This window comes from Electrophorus electricus, chromosome 21 (assembly GCF_013358815.1).
Source record: "Electrophorus electricus isolate fEleEle1 chromosome 21, fEleEle1.pri, whole genome shotgun sequence".
NCBI lineage: Eukaryota > Metazoa > Chordata > Actinopteri > Gymnotiformes > Gymnotidae > Electrophorus > Electrophorus electricus.
The window spans coordinates 14,088,841-14,108,437 of NC_049555.1; the positions used below are offsets into that span (position 1 = coordinate 14,088,841).

The window sequence follows — 19,597 nt, forward strand, 5'->3', positions numbered from 1 at the left end:
CGTATACTTGTACGTAACTAAAAGTTGAAATATTGAATCTTTCAGCATAAACTCTGATTGGTTAATAGTCGAGTCCATAGTTTAACGAGGCTGGAACTGTAAATTGCTCTCACGGTACATTACAAATGCAAACAAACGCGACCCTCTGCTGCTCTCTGCTGGTCATGAGCGAAGGGCGTTTAACATTATAAAATGTATTTGCAGATTACTAGTAATAACTGAATGCACATGAATTACATTAATGGGATGTCATTTTATTAAAACATGGTTAGACATTTCTTACATTTTACAATTATTATGTCATGGCTAAAATGGAAGCGCAGTGTAATTTTGATAGACAACATTCAGGTGTTAAAAAATATATTTCGATTAACCTTTTTCCTCAAAGACCAGCAAAAAGAATATTTCTATACAAAAGGCATCAGCCTTGTATTATGTTTTCCATGCTGTATGGTGCTGTCTGGTAGCCTGAACATCATACACTCTTATAGAATGTGTGCACAGAAAAACATAATTGTGTTTGTACGTGTCAGGGCTTTCCCACAATGCCTAACTGTACACAAGATGCTAATAAAATGAAAACTGCACACACAGATCTGTACTGAGGTCTTTTTAACAAAACAAATCATACAATGATTAAAACCAAGTAGTGTACACTTGGCCTGCGGAAAAATGTGAAGAACTATCCTTTCTCTTCTAAACGTGTGATATAAGATGTGTGTGTGTGTGTGTGCGCGCGCGCGCGTGTGCGTATATGCACTGTTGGAGGGTTAAGGACGGTGTCGGAGAAAGCAGCTCCATTTCTTCATCATCGTCATCATCCGCTTAATTCCGGTTCTCCACACAATCAAAACGATGTAAAAATCTGTGAGTTAAAGCCAACAAGCAACAACACGAAGCCTAAATGATGTTCTGCCTTTTTTCTTTTCTTTTTTTAAAATAATATACACAGCTAAAAATGGCTTCCCTGCTTCTCTCTGCCTCACCTCACACGCATCACATCCTGCAGACTCTTCCTCAGGCACACAGCAGAACATCCTGCAGCTTCTCCATGCTCTCCTCGCTGCTAACTCACCAACAACAAGACATGAAGATCGATAACAGTTCCCATTCATCTTCTTCACCCCCTCCTCTACCTCCCTCTTTTTCCAGGTTCAGAAGTCCATGGAGATGGATCGCTGGCCTGGGTCCGCCCCCGTGGCACTGCTGCTCCTTGAGCTGCCATGGTTACGGATGCTGATGCTGCCACAGCCACTTCCAATGCTGCCGGCAGCCCCTCCCACGCTCCCGCCCCTGACGTAGATCTCGCAGGGAATCTCCTCCATGACACGGTCTTCAATCACCTGCTCCGCGCACTCGTGAGTCTGTTTGTAGCCATAGCAGCTCTTCTTGTAGCCGCTCCCAGCCCCTCCCACAGCTCCGCCCCCGGCCCCTCCCACACTGCTGTTGAAGGTCTTCATGGGAGGGGGCGGCGGCTTGGAGAAGTCGTTGTGGTAGGAGAGCTCCATGGAGCTGAGGGTGGAGCGGCTGTGCTTCATGCTGCCCCCTGCTGGTACCTGTGTGCCACAGTGGTGCTCGTGCACACAGCGAGACACCGTGGAGGAGCGGCGAAGCTTGTGGTAGCTGTCCAGCTCCTCGGACAGCTCGGCCAGCTCGGAGGACAGCTCCTTGTCCCGGAGCGAGAAGAGCTCGTAGTGGGGAGGGTCAAAGACCTCCTGGAAGCCGGCCTTATTGAAGACAGCCGTGCGACGGGCCACCACCTTCTTGCGGGGCTGCTTCATTTGCACCAGGATGGAGATGACGAGGAGCAGCATCACCACGCCGGATGAGATGCCGATAACCGTGCCGTGCGTTTTGGTGATTTGGTGAAAAAGGCCCTTTGACTTCCTCTCTGTCACACATGAAAGGCACACAGAGAGAGAGAGAGCGAGAGAGAGACAGGTAAAGATGCACTAACTAAAATGAAATGGCCTGCCAGTGGATTTTATTCACTGTTCAATGTGATGTATTGGCCAGTGGTGGCTCAGTGGTTCAGTCAGTGGACTAGTAATCAGAAGGTTGCCAGTTCAAGTCCCACCACTGGTGGGCCCCTGCACACGACCCTCAAGTTGGTTAAGGCTTTTTTGATAAAAGCATCAGATAAACGCCATAAACATAAATATAATGTCTATAGCAAGTGGCAAACACTTGTAAATGGTGTTTAGCATTACTGTCGCAAATTCCAGCCAAATCTTCCTCATGAGGGCAGTATGTTAAGGTTCAAAAGAAGTCAGAGACACAGTTCATTTTACAAAGTTCAGTGTCTGGGCTCAGGAACGAGGTCAGAGGTTAAAGGGCACACTCACCCTTGCAGTGGTTCTCATCCCAGGGGTAGACGCAGTTCTGCACGCCGTTGCACACCAGTGAGTTGTTGATGCACATGTTACTGTGACAGAAGAAGGTGTTGCCAGAGCATGGTGCTGAGAGAGAGAAGGAAAATGGGAAAACCTGGAACTGGAGTTGGTGTTAGTCTGACCTGGGTCGGTCTGTGTATGTGAAGAGTGGATGTCTGTGTGTTTATGTTTATCCTACTGGACTCAGAAGAGCTTTGTAAAGGTAAAACAAAACAAAACATAACAAAACATAAACCTTGTTCCTGGTGGGTTTATAATCAGCACACAACAAGCACGACACTCTTAGCAGACTGAAATTACTCCAGTTCTGGGCCATGTTTGAAACATAGGTTTGACTCAGAACAACAACTGGAGAATGAAGTGGCCATTCTGATCAGGAACAGGGGAACTGTGGCTCCCGTCAACATACCAGACACCAATCAGAGCTCAGCTCAGAGAGAGAGAGAGAGAGAGAGAGAGAGAGATGCATGGATGCTGACATCTCTCCCACCTTTCCCACTGCCATTCCTGCTGGTTCATTAGAAACCCTACTGAATACTAACCACGAGCTGTATTTGACACACACCCACATAGACACCCACTTACACACACACACACACACGTGCACATACACATCCACACACAGTCTAATGTATACTCTCAGTGTGTCTGACTGGTGATGAGGTCGTGACCTCTCATGTCCACTTTCTCAACTCTGCTTGCTCACTTCCAAACTCCGCCCCACCAAACACCCTGCCCTGCTTCATTAGACTCTGCCCCTCCCCACACCCTGCCTCGCCTCAGACTCCGCCCATCCCCACATCATGCCCTGCCTCCATTAGACTCCGCCCCATGCCTCCTACCGGACTCCGTTGGTCTCTGTGCCCACCCATGATTGGCTTGCTCCGCTCTGGTTAGCTCCCTCACCCCCTTATATAGATGAATGTGTCTGTTAAGGCCCTTAATTAGGTTCTGTTCCCCATTTCAGCCAAACATATGGGGATCCTCAGCGGATTTGGCACAAACGCTTTCCAAAATCGACAGATTCTGTAGCGACTGTTGCCCGCATCGTCTGATATTGTGTATTAGGAGCTGTTATAAGGCCCTGACATCTACACCTGACGTCAAACTGTGATGACGTTTGTGTTTGTGACGTCTCCAGGTAACCAAATCCTCGCAGCTGCGCGAGACATCCTGTTTTCTAGATCTGCGTTCGGCGTTGGTAGACGTATGGAGGCCATCTGAGCTCTGTGCCATAAACATATTCAATTTGCTTTGAGTCGCCAATGCGTGTTGTCATTAATTTCCATGATTATAAAGGGCACGTAATAAAAATGTCACGCGGCAGAGCACGAACAACTGTTCGCTCTGTGGTAATTATCCGCAATTTACGTGCAACGTTTAAGCAGCACCAGCTCGCAAAAGCAACCGAGTAAACAAACCACACAGCGCTTCTGAATGACTGAAATTTTCAGCGTTCCCATTCATTCCCAGCGCAGATAAATCATTGCACTCTTCCATTAAGACTGCCTCATTAGCATAGAAAAAGCGGTGCGATGCATGACCGGCGTAAGAGGCCACTCCGCTATGTGAACTGAAGGCAACGGGTAAAGGGATAGTATCGTTAATTGGCTTTTCGATATCGCGACTGTGTGTGGCGTTGGATTTAATTACCTTAACGCTTCTCTTCAGAGCGTGCTGAACGCCAGCGTGCTCTTTATAGCGCGTGCTGTATCAACAACATTGCATCATGATGGATGAGGTACCTGCTGCTTGCAGATTTCGCACCAAACCAGTCGATATGGGAGCGAGCCAGCACGTTGCTCTGGGAAGAGCAGCTAGAGTGCTACAAACGTTTAACCTGGCGAGAATAAAATATCGTCTGACACAAACGACGCAGTCCCAGTAATGTCATACGTCCAAACCCCAAAGTGGCCCTGATTATGCTGCGTAGACACTTAATTTGACTTCATCATCGCGACAGTCCTTCACGTGCTATACTCAGACAACCGTAATCTACGTTAAATACATAAAGGTATTAGATATTTATTCAATGGCCAGTGGGGATTTGTTGATTCTTCGGTGTGTTCAGTACAATAAGACAACGCCACGAAACGTGGCTAGCTGAATTTCACTATTTTTCGTAAAAATAAACGAAGGAACAAAAGTGCACACGTGCTTTGAACAAACATCGATATCTGTATTGGTGCACTGGGGCGCGCATGGTGGAGAGTTCAATGTTGCGTGAGAATCGTGTAAATTATATTAAATATAAACAGAATGACTCACACATGACAGATCTGGATGAATCTGCGCCATAAACGATCTGTCTTCTGGACTTATAAAAGAGTTCATCCTCGAAAAGACGCGCGCCCGTTAGAAAAGAAACTCCCAGATTTAGACGCTTTGACAGAAATCTTTCCCGCGGGACGGGTACTCACGGTCCGCGAAGGCGGTGAAGAGCATGCGGAAGCGGCTGCGCCGACTGGCCTCGTCCGCCCACATGCGCACCACGCCCACGCCCGTGTCCAGCGTCACGTCGTTCGCCACGGTGCTGCAGAACTTCGCCTTCAGGTTCTCGATGGCGCTGCTGCCGTCGTAGATGGCCACGAAGTTCCGCTTGCACTCGTTGGAGTTCTCCATCTGATACTCCAGGAAGCGCAGGTAGACCTGCAGGCACGAGCGACACCCGTGGTCGAGCCAGCCGACTTTGCGGAGCACGCGCAGCAACTTTCTAGGCATGGTGCGCTGCCCGAGAAATATTTGCGCAGATTTACTTGTTAAACCTGCGCAGGATACAATATCCTCACACACAGATTCTCAGAACACAGGAGGGAAAATGAATTGAACAATATAAAAAAAATTCCAGCGTGACATTTTATTAGTCTTTTGGAAGTGTTTTCCGAAAGTGGTTAAAGCATATGTATGTGTGTATATGTTCTCTTGTTCTCTCTCTCTCTCTGTCTCTCTCTGTGTGTGTGTGTGTGTGTGTGTGTGTGTGTGTGTGTGAGTGTGTGAGTGTGTGTGTGTGTGTGTGTGTGTGTGTGTGTGTGTGTGCATGAGTGTGTGTGTGTGTGTGTGTGTGAGACATGTCCTGGCTTCTTACACCCCTTCTTCCCCTCCCACCTCTCCAACCAGGTACTTGACTTGTAATCAGAAGGTCGCCAGTTCAAGTCCCACCACCACCAAGTTGCCGCTGTTGGGCCCCTGAGCAAGACCCTTAACCCTCAATTGCTGAAGTTGTGTTCAGTCAGAGTTGTAAGTCACTTTGGATAAGAGCATCAGCTAACTGCCGTACTGTAAGTTTCTAACCCCCCCCACTCATCTCTGTCTTGTCCGTGTTACTGCTGATTCTGTGGTGCAGCTCTTTTGGCATGGCCAGCCTAATACCTCCCACTGCTGCACTACTAATTTCAGTTCCCTTTTCCTTACGTTGCCTCAGCACACTCAGGACTCAGGGATCTGGCGTTCCCTCGTGGTCTAATCGAGGTGGGGTTTGGGGATCTGCCAGTGCAGAAGGAGGAGTGTGGTCATCGGTGGGGGTGTGGTGGGGTCAGCCGTCACGGGGAAGGTTACCTTGAACTGGGGCGGAGCGCGGATCGTCCAGATGCAGTCGAGGGCATCGCCTTCTTTCACCTTCTCCTCCTCAACCACCTGGCTGGAACGGACCAGGCCGTCCGAGCCGCCGACCTCAAACTGACAGTCTGGAGGAGACCCGGAGACGGGACAGAGAAGACTCGTAACACGGAGACAAGAGAGGAAGAGCGAGGGAATCAGGGAGCAATCGATTGCAAATGAGGCTGGACGATTGGCAGAGAGATGAAGGGAAGTCGAGGGCGGAAGAGAGGGCAGCAAACATACGACGCACACATCGCCCACGCACGAGGGTCGGCAGCGCGGTGGCAGATGATGGAGGGCTGCCGTGTGCTGGGAAAGATACCGAGCAGGCGGCCGCACTGAACAGAGGACTCTCGAAACGGAATTGAACGCCAAAGTGAAAGATGTGAGAGCTTACCTGGGATTGGATTTAGGAGTCCGCCCACGTGCAATTTAAAATCTGGGTCTGAAATGATAAGGCAGACCCAGCATTACTTAGATATTGCAGGGCGGAAACACGAGCCTGAGAGGAGCGATAAAATCCTGTTTAAGAGAGTTGCGCTATAGCAGCGGGAAAAGCTGCAGTCTGATCCGATTGACTGTTTTTCTTCTTTGACCTGTTTAACACATAGAAGGCCACAGCTGCCTGTGACTACAGCAGAGCAAAAAATCCCATTTTGTTTACTGTGTCAAAAAGTTCAGTGTCTCTGTGAAAAATAGAACATGCAGCGGAAAAGCGCCGTCCTGCAAGGCCAGAGATGTTCCATGCTGCAGAACCAGAGATGTTCTACCCTACAGAACCAGAGATGTCCCATCCTGCATTTGTAGTGAACTGTGCTATCTGAATGCAGAAGGTGACCTTGCTCTGCAGGTGACCTGTTATGTAGGTGTATTTGACACTACAGGTGACCTGCTATGTAGGTATATGTGACACTGTAGTTTACCTGCTATGTAGGTGTATTTGACACGGAAGCCGAGACCTTCCAGCTCCTCGTCACTGATGAACTTTACCCACATAAAGCGCCCAGTGGAGGTGACCACCCCAGGGCTTTTTGGGCCGCAGAAGCGGTCGATGAGTGGGGAGAAGCCAAAGGGGCCGTCCCTTATCTCCAGGTGGTCAAAACGGCACTCAAATGAGGGTTCGATGTAGTAGTTCTTGTCGAAGACAAGCTGGATTCTCTGTCGAGGGAGGGCTATGGGAGAGAGAGGAAAACGCCATTTGTTTTGTGAGGAATGTGTGGGAAGCAGTGATTGGGCAGATCGCAGATGGTAAGAAGCAGTGATTGGGCGTATCGCAGATGGTAAGACGCAGTGATTGGGCGTATCACAGATGGTAAAACGCAGTGATTGGGCAGATTACAGATGGTAAGATGCAGTGATTGGGTAGATCACAGATGGTCAGAGTTAAAATCTTACTGCTTGAAGCCATCATGCTCACATCAATGCAAAACACCCATCAGGAGATGAGAAGGAATATAATAATACAAATTGATTAAGCCCTATGGTTCGTTAAAGGCACACACACAATTGTAATGTTTTTAAAAGACTGTCCAATTGTCCTTTTGTTTTTTTCACTTTCCTGAGAAATATCAAAATAGATTCCAAAAATGACACGACATCCCTATTAACACAAATTTAGATCCTGTAAGCTCATTGGGTCAGGTGGGCCTTATCATCACTAATCAAACAGAACTGAACATTTACTAAAAAAGCTCCATAATAAAATACTGATATATAATACCCTAGGCAGTATGAGAGTATTTAAATACTTATTTAACAAGAGTATTTAAATACTTAGTCAAAGTGGTCCACTGCCACTCACCAAACAACAATAAGTGTTCATTCACCCTTACAGTTTAGACAACCAGCTGACACCACACATGGACTGTAATCACCTGCCAGTCTCCAAAATGAACCAACACTCACTGCTCCAGTCTAGATCCTCAGTTCAGTCCACATTCTTAACAAATCGCCACCTCCTGCAGACAGACCGTTCTGAAGGAATCTAGATTGCACTGGATCTAAAACCCCCTCTGACTCTCCTTTTGAAGAATTTAATTACTTAACTGTGTTATAATCTCAGCTGAAATGGATCATTATAGTCTTACTTCAAAGAGGGTAACTGCTCATTATCCTGAATGGTTTTTTTAGATATAGGTTCAGTTTCAGGTACTTTATCATTGTATATACAGAATAAAACAGTCAAACTGAACAGCTGAAATTAATTAGATTCACATTCTTTTTTGAAGATTAGCCATTTTAAAGTTTGAAATTCGAGACTATGACATGCACCAAAATATTGTTTAGAGAAGGTTCAATTAATGATCCCTGTCAGTTTATAAAAGCAGAATAAATATTTTTAAATACTATACATCTTCCATTTTACTTCAACTACTTAAGCACAATTCCTTAAATACAGGTTACATTTTGAAATCTGCCAAGTCAACCTCCACACTCACTACACTGGTAGAGCTTCCCCCAAATAGGCCCAAACCTTTCCACAAGTCTCATAATCAAATAGTCTCTGAATTAGTACAACCATTACAATATAAATTTCTAATGTAGTGCACGTATGCCTCTGACTGTCTACAGGGGGCGCTGTTGATTCTGTGACAAAGTGATGATACACATATCCCAAAGACACCATTATCAATGTTACTTACAGTATCAATCACTTTGGCATCAAACAAATCTGTCAGTTTGACAGCAAACATCACAAAAATAGCTGGCCATTGGTCCGTGTTCTCTTGCCACAAGTGTTAGTTTGTCCTTAGACTTTTTAAAAATGTATTTTTACCTACCTTCGAGGACATAGATACACTCCTTGTTGGGAGGGTAGGTGCTGGGGTAGTTGGGCGACATGAATTGACCTCCACTGATGCTCTTGGTCCACACACCGCACTGCTCGGATCTGGACACGGTGCCGCCCTCATTCTGCACCTCTGGAAGGGAAGATGAGACAAGCAGGAGCTGGAGTTAACCGAGAGACCGTGGAAAGTTTGAATCCAAGTATCCTAAAGAGGAGAGGCTACCACTCCAGTAGGACTTCAGTATTTCTGGAAATTTCTCAACGGGATCAAAACTGGAGGTAATGATCAAGCAGTATGACTACAAGTGTAGTAGTTTAGCTATCAGATAACAGAACACACGATGGCTGGGATGTCGTGGCTGCCACGGCAACAGACACGCTGCCGACACCTCTCAGAATAACTTCACTTCATCTCAGGCTGAAAGGTGACCGTTTTTCCTTTCAGCGTGAGAATGTCCAGTGTCTGAATAAGAATGCCGTGTTTGACAGGTGTGGTAGTGTGAGAGTGAGAAACACACCTCGGATTTTCTGTGCAAGAGAAAAACTCTCTTCTATCACAATGAGAAGAATCCAGGCTGAAGGAGACAAACAACAACAACAACAACAACAAACAACTGTAAAACATCACAGTTAAAAATGAAATTGCACAATATTACATACTAGTTTTAAAAAGCTGCCATGCAAATAAACTAATTGTGTCTAGATAATATTTTTTTTCTTATGAAATTTTTCTTATGAAATTATGAAGATCATTGTCTTAAGACACTGCGACGCTGTGAGCAGACGATCAGACTACGCACGCGGCTTTGAAACCTGAAACCCCTCGCCAGTGGTCCCGGTACCGCTCCAGTGCCAACTGGAATAAGTCAGTGGTGTTTCCGCTCGCTCGCGGAAGGCGGTTCAGTTGTCATCCTTACAGGCGCACGCGGCCTTCGACTCGTGTGTGAAGACCGCGCGCTACTCCGACGGTAAGCGCGCCTCCGCCGCTCGCTCACTTTATGCGTCAGAAACGATTCCCTCCGAGCGCCTCGCGGACGGCACCCGTGTGCGCCAGACTAGCGGCTGGTGTGCCCCCGTGCGCCCTGCGCGCTCTCGCAGACAGGGGGTATAATAACAGACTTCTGCAGCCCGGACTGGCGGTAATGTCCGCTGGACCCAGTCTGACACCAAAACGGATCCGTTGGTTTTTTTTTTTTACATTTTGCTGCCTTGGGGCTTTGCACAGTTGAGGGGGACTTTTGTCTGTGCATTACTCTGAACTGATACGCCCCGGTAAACTGCACCGAGCTGCCGAGTTTCGGTCGACACGTTCTGTGGAGGTGTCCGTTTAAGTAGTCTTCGGTAACGCGGATGTTATTCTCTCCAAACCTTTGGATTCAGCTCCGTAGAAAAGCTAAACGTGAGAATCATTCGGTATAGCCGCAGTAGCTGGGAACGCCGCAGGCCCATTTGGAGCTCGTGATTGGTTTGGGCCTACATATGTGCACCTCGAACCCCCTGCACCGAGAGGCTTCACGGTAGCCGCGAGCGCGTCAACGCATCAACGACGTAATTCCAAATAAGCGGAGACGCACCACCGAAGAAAGAGAAAAGCTCCCATTCTAGAGCACGAACCCAGAGTTGATTCCCCAGCGCGTGTCGTATGAATTATACACGGTCACTTAATGTGGCCGATTAGTGCTAAAGTAAATAAAGCACGCGAGTGCCCGAGCCACCAGAATCACGAGCTGCGCCCGCCTCGCTGGGAAGTGAATTTAGCGACGCGTCTGGTCCTTTCAGTGAGGCCCAGGTAACACACGCTTACGGCCAGGTCGCACTCCTGGGCGCACCAGAGATTCCGTGTAAAGATTTATAGGTTGCACACACGGAGGATTAATTGAGCGCTTATTAATATTATATTACTATTGACATTCTAACATTATTAAATAATGCAGTCTAGTGCACAGAAGGTAAGACGCTCTTGTAGTGGTCCTGCACAGAAACATACGGTTGTCGTAAACATAAGATGCACAGCCCTTTGAAACCACGAAGCGTGTTACGAATGCCAACTGTGTGAAGAGAAGACGGAGATTTCGTAATATTTAAGACTGTACTCGCAATTAAACGCGCTGCCACCCACTTCATGATAATTAACTCTCATTAATCATGCACATTTCACTTTATTCGTCAGATGTTAGCGGTTTTTCTGCACTCTGTGTTCGTAGTCCATAGTTTATGATGAGACCTTTTCCGTCTACTCTGTGTAAATTCTATATTATTCCGAGCAACTTTGTGCTTTTCCCACAGAATGATTCGCTGTGGCGGTGCGGTCACGGCACGAGGCGGCGGGAGCTGTCACTTCAGCACTCTCCACTCATGCAAATGCAGAATACTCACGCGGCGAAGTTGCACGGGGCGCTGCAGAAAGCCAGCGCGGATTCATCATGATATCTACAGCCCCTCACACTCTCGTGAGGTACCAGTCGCGGGGTCGTTCAGCTTTAACTGCACACACGGTGCACATTTGGACCTCAAATAAAACGTACCGGTTCTTGGCGTGGAAATCGATTCACGCGAAATGCAAGCAAACTACGTTCATAAGGAATACATTTATTTATTTAAAAAAATCAAAAATAAAATAACACACCTGTAGGTGGCGACCTAAATCTTTGTTTATCGTGGAAAAAAACCCCCAACTTGTTAGAAAGGAAATTACTGCGTTACATCGAATGCTCTTTTATTAAAGGACGGCGATATTTGCGTGTAGTTGCTTTACTTTTGCATCAAACATGTTTCTGAGCGCTACTACGCCGCCTCGCTTGCGAGGTTAATACTGTTACCTAAACTTACCCCCGTTCATTTCCTCTTGCTGTGTTATTACCCGATCGGTCGCCTTCTTGAGCTCCAACACGCTCCGTTTTATCTTCCCATGTTTTTGCTATCCAACACAGGAAGACTCTTAAAGATCCCAACTTTTCTTCGACCGTGTTGATCCCATTACCTCACATATAACACAGCTCAGCGCGAATATTCCTGCTGGGAAACGAGCGCCTGGAGCCGCGAGGACAGGGAGGAAAAGACCGCGGTTAACCCCATCTAGAAGCGCGCGTCGTATTTCCAAACGCAACGTCTTTCCTCCATGAACGTGGCGAGCGCGATCCGGCGTCCACGCAGCGCGTAGTCTCGAGGCGGAACTGAAGTGATAACGCTAAACGAGGTCCGTTTAAGCTCCGGGCGCTCTTTGCCTGAATGAGCAGCTGTCTTGTACGCATGCACCCTTTTCCAGCGCGCTAACTCCGCCTGTGTGGCTGGGTGCAGACACAGAGGGCGCAAGACGCACGCAACAGTCACTGGAAGGAAGAGGAGGTACAGCAGCTACACGCGCGTCACGAGACGTCTCCGGCGATTAGTTTGCTTTTGGATCAGGATGGCGGTTGTTACAATGGGCAAGAGGTTCCCGAGACACTCTCATTAGGGTCCAGGTTTGTGGCCATTCCGCTCGTGCACTGCAAAAATCAATCACTTCTTTTCTTGGCGACACGTGTCGCACGGGGTGAGGACCATGTATTGAACACGCGATATTTTTAGGAACAAGGTTCCTAATAATAACAAAGCACGACCCGCCGCCTCCAATCCGCAGAACTAACCTCGGCTCTTAAAACAAAGACCCAACCAAACTACGTGAGCCAAACCCAGAGGAACGGCGACACTCGGCGCGCGCCTCCAAAATAGGGAAGCGCGCTTCTTAAACAAAAGTAAATACGTCGTCACAATCAGAAACGATGAACAGGCTCGTGGCACCATGACAACAGTGGATGTTGAATCGTTTGGGTGGTTCGGTGGCGGCTGTAGAGAAGGTGGGACCAGCGGTTCACTACGTCGACCGCGTGGTGAAGGGTACTTAATTACCATGGCTACTAAAGCCAGTTTAAGTCAGCGAAGTGGAAATGACTACTCATCTCCTCGCTGTAAAATGCAGAATGGGAATTAAACTTCAGATTCCAGGAACATAAGCACAGACCGAATAATGCAGTTTATAGTGATTAGCGCCTTGGACCAGCACCTGTAGTTTCAGAAACGATTCCGTGTGAATTTGTGAAAAGAACACCTAGTCAAATCACACCCAGACCCAGTAAACACTTTTGTCTGCATATAACGTGGAGTTCATAGTGCAAGGCAACATCAGGATAGCAAAGTATTTGGTAATGTTTATTTTTCTAGGTACATTTAATGACATTAATCTCAATCCACCGTAAAATGGTAAAATTCCACACAGTGCAGAGCAGACAGGAGAAGTCAGGGAGACCGGCCAGGCTGATGGCCACAGACTTGCTAGTTACAGCTTGGGACTAGCAGCGGAAGGTCATGGCACTCTGAAAAGAAAGCTCTCAGATGGATAGCCGTGAAGGTTTGTCACCATGTTGTGCACACTGGGAGGTACAAGGATGCAAATGAAGTGGTAATACGCACGAGGATACAGCAACTACTCAGAACTTCCATATTCACTGTAACACACGCAGCTTAGTGTATTACAAAAGAAATATTAAATAAGTAGTTAGAAATCACACAGAAATATGAAACCACAAAAACATGGCTGTGTGTTTAGGAAGGGATGAGGCTGCAGGGACAGACAGATCATTTATTAAGCCCACGTTAATAAATGAGCGAGATGATGTGCAAATTAAAATTCAGCCTGTATGTTTCTAAGACATGACATTTAGAGCATTATCACCCACTAATTACACTGAAGTCCCTTACTGGGGGGTATTTTTACTCCTGGCCAGCCCAACGAATCTCCACCACACACACAACATTCCAATCTAACGAGGAGTTGTTAGAGGGTATACTGGGTACATGACAGGTAGCCAGGGGAACACAGGGCAGGGGTGGGGGGTGTTACCTGGTCTACAGGCTCCCAGGTTGTTGGGGTGAGACGGGGTGAAAGGGCACACCCATGTCTGTGCTACTACGACTGGAATGAAACACAACTTACTGCCTCGCCTCATGGGCCACCGGGATACTGGCGTTCAACGACAGTACCAGCCACAAATCCTGAGAGAGTGAGAAGGGAGGGTTGGGACTTCACCGAAGGGCAGCGGTTTGCGAGGAAGAGCATCTCCGAGGGGACGCGGTTGGAAAGGATAAAAGTGAGGAGGAATTTTGCAAAAGCACGTTCAGAAGAAGCTTCAGTTTAACCTCAAAATATAAAAATAAAATGAATACAATCCATTGAAAATAAAATGTATCCGTTAGAACTGGCATTGCAAAGCTTCTTTTACCAAATCCAAGAAAGAGGTTTAGCAGAAGTTCAGATCACATCAAAAAAAAAACCAAAAAATAAAGTGTCACTGCAGTTTCATACTTAAGGGGAAACAGCACTTTTTGTTCACTTCGACTGTGAGAACAAAACCTTACAGTTTTGGGCTCAAACCGTCACAAATAAAAACAATTCTGGTCTTCAGACCAGAGTTTCCCCAGAGTTCCCAGACATGCCTTAGTCATAAATAATAACACATTCAACAGAAATGTATAAATAAATCTCTAGTGGGGAAATCACATAACATGAAGGATTACATCTCCAGTGAGATGGTTGTGGTTGTTCTCCCGTGGTGCCTCACATGGCGTCAAAGTGGAAACGGTGGGCTTCCTGACGTTTCTCCCGGTCATCAGCTTTCTGGAACACAGCAGACAGTCAGAGGTCAGCAGGTGTCCTCTGGTGGCAACATCAACTGTCAGAAATAACTCGTCAGATAGGCGGGCTGAAGACAGCATGACCTTGGACTCTCATGATGGAGGTTTGACATTGTCTCTCTACTGTGAGGGTGAAGTCTGTGCTAGACGGAGTCATGGAGACAGTGCTAGACTGTGCTAGATGGAGTCAGTGTGGTTTATGCATACATCAGGTAAGAGAGGGAGATTTAAAGAAATGTGAGACACAGCCAGACAGGAGTCACTTCTCATAGTCACCAACATGTTCACACAGACTGGAAAACCTAGCTCATCCTTCCACGGCGTGGGCAGGGTGTGTCAGAGCCGTGTGTGTGTGGGTAGTCAGGGGTCACCTGGGTTCTCAGAGTGGTATGTTGGAGACTGACATGGGGACACGTTAAACAGCAGCAGTGGAAAGAAAATACAGGGGCTCTCTCTCATCAGCTGTGATAGGAGACATCACAGGTGGAGGAGTGAGAGAGAGAGAGAGGGAGGGAGAGAGAGAGAGAGAGAGACAGAGAGGGGGAGAGAGAGAGAGAGGGAGGGAGAGAGAGGGAGGGGGAGAGAAAGAGGGAGGGGGAGAGGGGGAGAGAGAGAGGGAGGGAGAGAGAGAGGGAGGGGGAGAGAGAGAGGGAGGGGGAGAGGGGGAGAGAGAGAGGGAGGGAGAGAGGGAGGGAGAGAGAGAGAGAGGGAGGGAGGGAGAGAGAGGGAGGGAGAGAGAGAGAGAGGGAGGGGGAGAGAGAGAGGGAGGGGGAGAAGGAGAGGGAGAGAGACAGAGAGAGAGAGAGAGAGAGGGAGGGGGAGAGAGAGGGAGAGGGAGAGGGAGAGAGAGAGGGAGGGAGAGAGAGAGAGAGGGAGGGAGAGAGGGAGAGACAGAGAGAGAGAGAGAGGGAGGGGGAGAAGGAGAGGGAGAAAGAGAAAGAGGGAGAGAGAGAGGGCGGGAGAGAGAGAGAGAGGGAGGGGGAGAAGGAGAGGGAGAGAGAGAGAGAGAGAGAGAGAGAGAGAGAAAGAGAGAGGGGGAGGGAGAGAGAGAGAGAGAAAGAGAGGGAGAGACAGCGAGCATGAGAGAGTGTCCAAGTGAGAGAACAGAACTCATTACACACACAATGGTGCACTTTACAGCAGCACAGAAGCTGTGGGTGTGATCACAGATAGAGCCTACCCCAGACACACTCTGTCTCGCACTGATAAAACACACGCAGCCAAGCCCAGGAGGCAGTCGTGCGTGTGCGTGCCGTGATTATTGTCTGTCTGTCATAGTAAAAAATGGTGTCTATTTTCAGCTGGGATGAGTGATTCACCAGTGAGATTCCAGTAGTGCGGTGTGTGTAAACTGGTCCACAAGGGTCACGGGATTTAATCTTAGACCAGGATGTGGGCACCCACCCAAATATTATATATATATTATATATACACACACACACAAATATTTTATATTATATAAAAACAAACAAACGGTCTTCTGCTTGGAAGAACGTAGATATTACTGCAAAACATAGATGTGACTGTATGTGCTTGTGTTTTTCTGGATATGCTACAGTGTGTATGTGTTCCTGGGGATACACTACAGTGTGTGCGCACGTTTCTGGGGATACACTACAGTGTTTGTGGCTGGTATTTTGTGCTGAGGTAGTACTGCACAGTTTTCTGACCCGGATTGTTTGTGATATATTTATTTAGATAATTTTTTGTTTATGTTCACATATATTTCCAACTTTAACATGACCAGTAAATCTCTGCAGAGCGGCTGGAGTCCACTCAGACCTACACGTCTTTAGCAGCAATGCCTCCGGCCTCGAGAAAGCAGCAACACGCCATCAACATGAAATCCATCTCGTCTGGAACAGGGAGACCTTTGCTCTCCTTCATATGATTCGTTTTTAACTTCAAAGCCTCGTTTTCATCTGCTCTCGCTGTAGTTCCTTTTTTAAAGGTTAGATACTTTAACAAAGTGGACAGCAATGAAGCTACTGATCACAGTCACTTCACTAGACATGTTCAGTGGAATTAATCATAATGCATTTTAGCATTAACAGGCTGAAGCAGGTGTCTGGAGGCACGTCTAGACAGGTGTGCCTGTCCTTCCTGTTAACTTGTCTTGGTAACGCTCAGGGACAAAGACAGGCAACTCTGGCACACTGAGGAACACCGAGGAACACAAGTCCATCTGTGTTTGCTATGTGATGAAGCAGTGGGAGGAGAGTGAATCTCTCTCACCCCCCTCCCCTCTCCCCCAAGCCATGCAAATGGAACAGTCCATGCAGATGGAGAGATCTGTGAGTCCCCCCCCCACATGCTATTTTCACTTGCGCTAAAGGTTAGGCGCTCTTATCTCCTAAAGCCACTTCAATTACATGCTGTCACAGTGGAGAGGGGGACTAGAAGGGGGGCAGAGAGAGAGATGGAGAGAGAGAGAGGGGGGGAATTTGAGAGGTAACAAGAAGGAAGGAAAAAGCATGAGACTGATGGAGAAAGACGTTAGAGAGACAGATGAAACAGAGAAAGACTGAAAAACAGAAACGAGAGAAAGAGAGGAGAGAGAGGGATAGAGAGAGAAAGGAGAGGAATAGAGAGAGAGAGAGAGAGGAAGAAGCCTAACTGCTGTGCATCAAGATACAAGATCCTGAAACAAGTCATCCATGTAAATGTGTCTGGAGAGAAACACACCCACCCTCACACGGATCTCCAAGCGGGCTCGGACAGCGATGTCTTCATCAGGGCCCAGAGTGTGTGTGAGCCTGGACCACCTGCCCGCTAACAACGCCCTACAGCAACAGCAGTGATCTGCTACGTGCCTGCAGCCCTGCGGGAGTCTCGGGGGGCCGGGGGGGTGCGGGTGCTGCTCGGGGGCCGAGCAGAGTGCTGCTTTAAAGCAGCGTGAAGGGGAGGGAGACGTTGGGCTCGGAGCAGAGAGCAATTATGGCTTTCAGCGTGCATAATAACGCGAGCAGAGCAGATGGCTCAGTGAGAACGCCAACACTACCACTGCCTTCTCTACCACACACACACGCACGCACTCGCATTCACACACATATGCACATGCGTGCATATGCACACACAATGACATGCTCGTGACACGCAGTCATGCACACATATACATGCACGAAAGCAGGCACATAAACACGCAGGCACGCAGGCACGCACGCACGCATGCGCACACACACACACACACACACTCAGCACGCATACACCCCCTCCCTTTATTCTGGGCTATTGTCATCCAGGGAGGAAAACTAACCTCCACACCTTCACCGCTGCATTAGTCTAACTGCTAGCTGTCACACAGTCTGTGTGAGCTGGTCCACTCAACACACTCAGTTGAGCTCCAGATCTCCAGTCGATGACGACGTTTGAAACAGAAGGTGGACACTGGTGGGACAAGAGCTCCTAATCACACCTGACGCTCCCGTGACTCCAGACACCGTGCTGCTGCGCTGGGGAGAGTGGACTCAGAACCCCAGCCCAGCAGTGACCCGGCCCAGGTTCTGCACAGGGAAGAAACGGCTGATATGTGTGTGCATGTGTATGTGTGCACACGCCCTGGAGGCTGGGTTCTCAATATAATGAACAACAGATCTGATTTGCTGAAAGGACAGAACAAAGCAATTAGCAGAGACAGTGTTCCTGCACTGGGAGGTGGAGGGCCGAGACACACACATCCATCTGCCCCTTATGATCCATCTGTTCTGTGTTTGGCTCCGTGTGTGTGTGTGTGTGAGAGAGTGCGTGTGTGTGAGAGAGTGTGTGTGTGTGTGTGTGTGTGTGTGAGAGAGTGTTTGTGTGTGTGTGTGTTTGTTTGTGAGAGTGTGTGTGTGTGTGTGTGAGAGAGTGTTTGTGTGTGTGTGTGTGTGACAGTGTGTGTGTGTGAGAGAGTGTGTGTGTGTGAGTGTGTGTGTGACAGTGTGTGTGTGTGAGAGAGTGTGTGTGAGAGAGTGTGTGTGTGTGTGTGTGTGTGTGAGAGTGTTTGTGTGTGTGAGAGTGTGTGTGTTTGTGAGAGAGTGTGTATGAGAGTGTGTGTTTGTGAGAGAGTGTGTGTGTTTGTGAGAGTGTGTGAGAGAGTGTGTGTTTGTGAGAGAGTATGTGTGTGTGAGAGAGAGTGTGTGTGTGTGTGTGTGTGAGTGTTTGTGTGTGTGTGTGTGTGTGTGTGTGTGAGAGAGTGTGTGTTTGTGAGAGAGTGTGAGTGTGTGTGTGTGAGTGTTTGTGTGTGTGTGTGTATGAGAGTGTGTGTTTGTGAGAGTGTGTGTGTTTGTGAGAGAGTGTGTGTGTGTGAGTGTTTGTGTGTGTGTGTGTGAGAGTGTGTGTTTGTGAGAGTGTGTGAGTGTGAGAGTGTTTGTGTGTGTGTGTGTGTGTGTGTGTGAGTGTGTGTGAGAGAGTGTGTGTGTTTGTGAGAGAGTGTGTGTGTGTGAGTGTTTGTGTGTGTGTGTGCGTGAGAGAGTGTGTGTGTGTGAGAGAGAGTGTGAGTGTGAGAGTATGTGTGTGTTTGTGAGAGAGTGTGTGTGAGTGTGTGTGTGTGTGAGAGAGAGTGTGTGTGTGTGTGTGTGTGTGTGTGTGTGAGAGAGTGTGTGTGTGAGAGAGTGTGTGTGTGTGAGAGATAGTGTGTGTGTGTGTGTGTGTGAGAGTGTTTGTGTGTGTGTGAGTGTGTGTGTGTGTGTGTGTGTGTGTGTGAGAGAGAGAGAACAGATCTCACCTTCTCCTGCCAGTGTAGGACCCCAATGATGACCAGGATGAAGAGACACACCCCGATCAGTGCGACGGCAGTCAGTAGGACGATGTTACTGGGCGTCAAGTACAGCTTAGCACTCCAACTGGGCAGGGGGAGGAGTTTATTATATTATTAATGCTCTGTTTTATTTCATTATATTTTCATTCTATTATTACTATAGTTTTACAATGATTATTACCATTAACTGCACAATTGCTATTAGTTCCACCAGTAATTTATAGCTTTCTATTTATTTTGCTTTGGCAAGCACTGGACTTTAGACAGGCGTAACAAATAAATGTACATTACACTGAATTGGGGGGAGAGAGCGAGCGAGCAAGCGAGAGAGTGCGAGAGAGATGATGATTTTTCTTCCTCAATCATTGTTATTATTTCTGGACTCATCATTATCAGTAGTAGTTAATATTA

At 47.7% G+C, this 19,597-nt stretch overlaps 2 protein-coding genes across 4 annotated transcripts in view; both read right to left on the bottom strand.

The window, feature by feature from the left end:
* Positions 1–233: 233 nt before the first annotated feature.
* On the bottom strand, positions 234–12,081 carry LOC113582731 (neuropilin and tolloid-like protein 2). 2 transcript variants are annotated; one of them, XR_004775427.1, is made up of 10 exons: positions 11,608–12,081; positions 9,297–9,353; positions 8,771–8,911; positions 6,914–7,162; positions 6,388–6,435; positions 5,949–6,076; positions 4,814–5,042; positions 2,346–2,459; positions 987–1,891; positions 234–865 (listed from the first exon to the last, which is right to left on the bottom strand). XR_004775427.1 is itself a non-coding variant. In XM_027018670.2 (9 exons), the coding sequence occupies exons 1-9, from the start codon at positions 11,615–11,617 to the stop codon at positions 1,155–1,157; spliced, it is 1,713 nt and encodes a 570-aa protein (XP_026874471.2). In that variant the 5' UTR covers positions 11,618–12,081; the 3' UTR covers positions 234–1,154. The 2 variants fall into 2 exon arrangements, 1 of the variants encoding a protein (XP_026874471.2); XM_027018670.2 differs by having other exon boundaries at positions 234–1,891.
* An 864-nt stretch (positions 12,082–12,945) lies between these two features.
* Positions 12,946–19,597, bottom strand: part of itfg1 (integrin alpha FG-GAP repeat containing 1) — a 96,019-nt gene continuing 89,367 nt past the window's right edge. For both annotated transcript variants that reach the window (XM_027018675.2, XM_027018674.2), the window contains exons 17-18: positions 19,154–19,271; positions 12,946–14,431 (exon numbers count right to left, since the gene is read on the bottom strand). In XM_027018675.2, the coding sequence (XP_026874476.1) occupies positions 14,372–14,431; positions 19,154–19,271 (178 nt within the window). In that variant the 3' untranslated portion in view covers positions 12,946–14,371. The remainder of the gene's footprint in view (positions 14,432–19,153; positions 19,272–19,597) is intronic.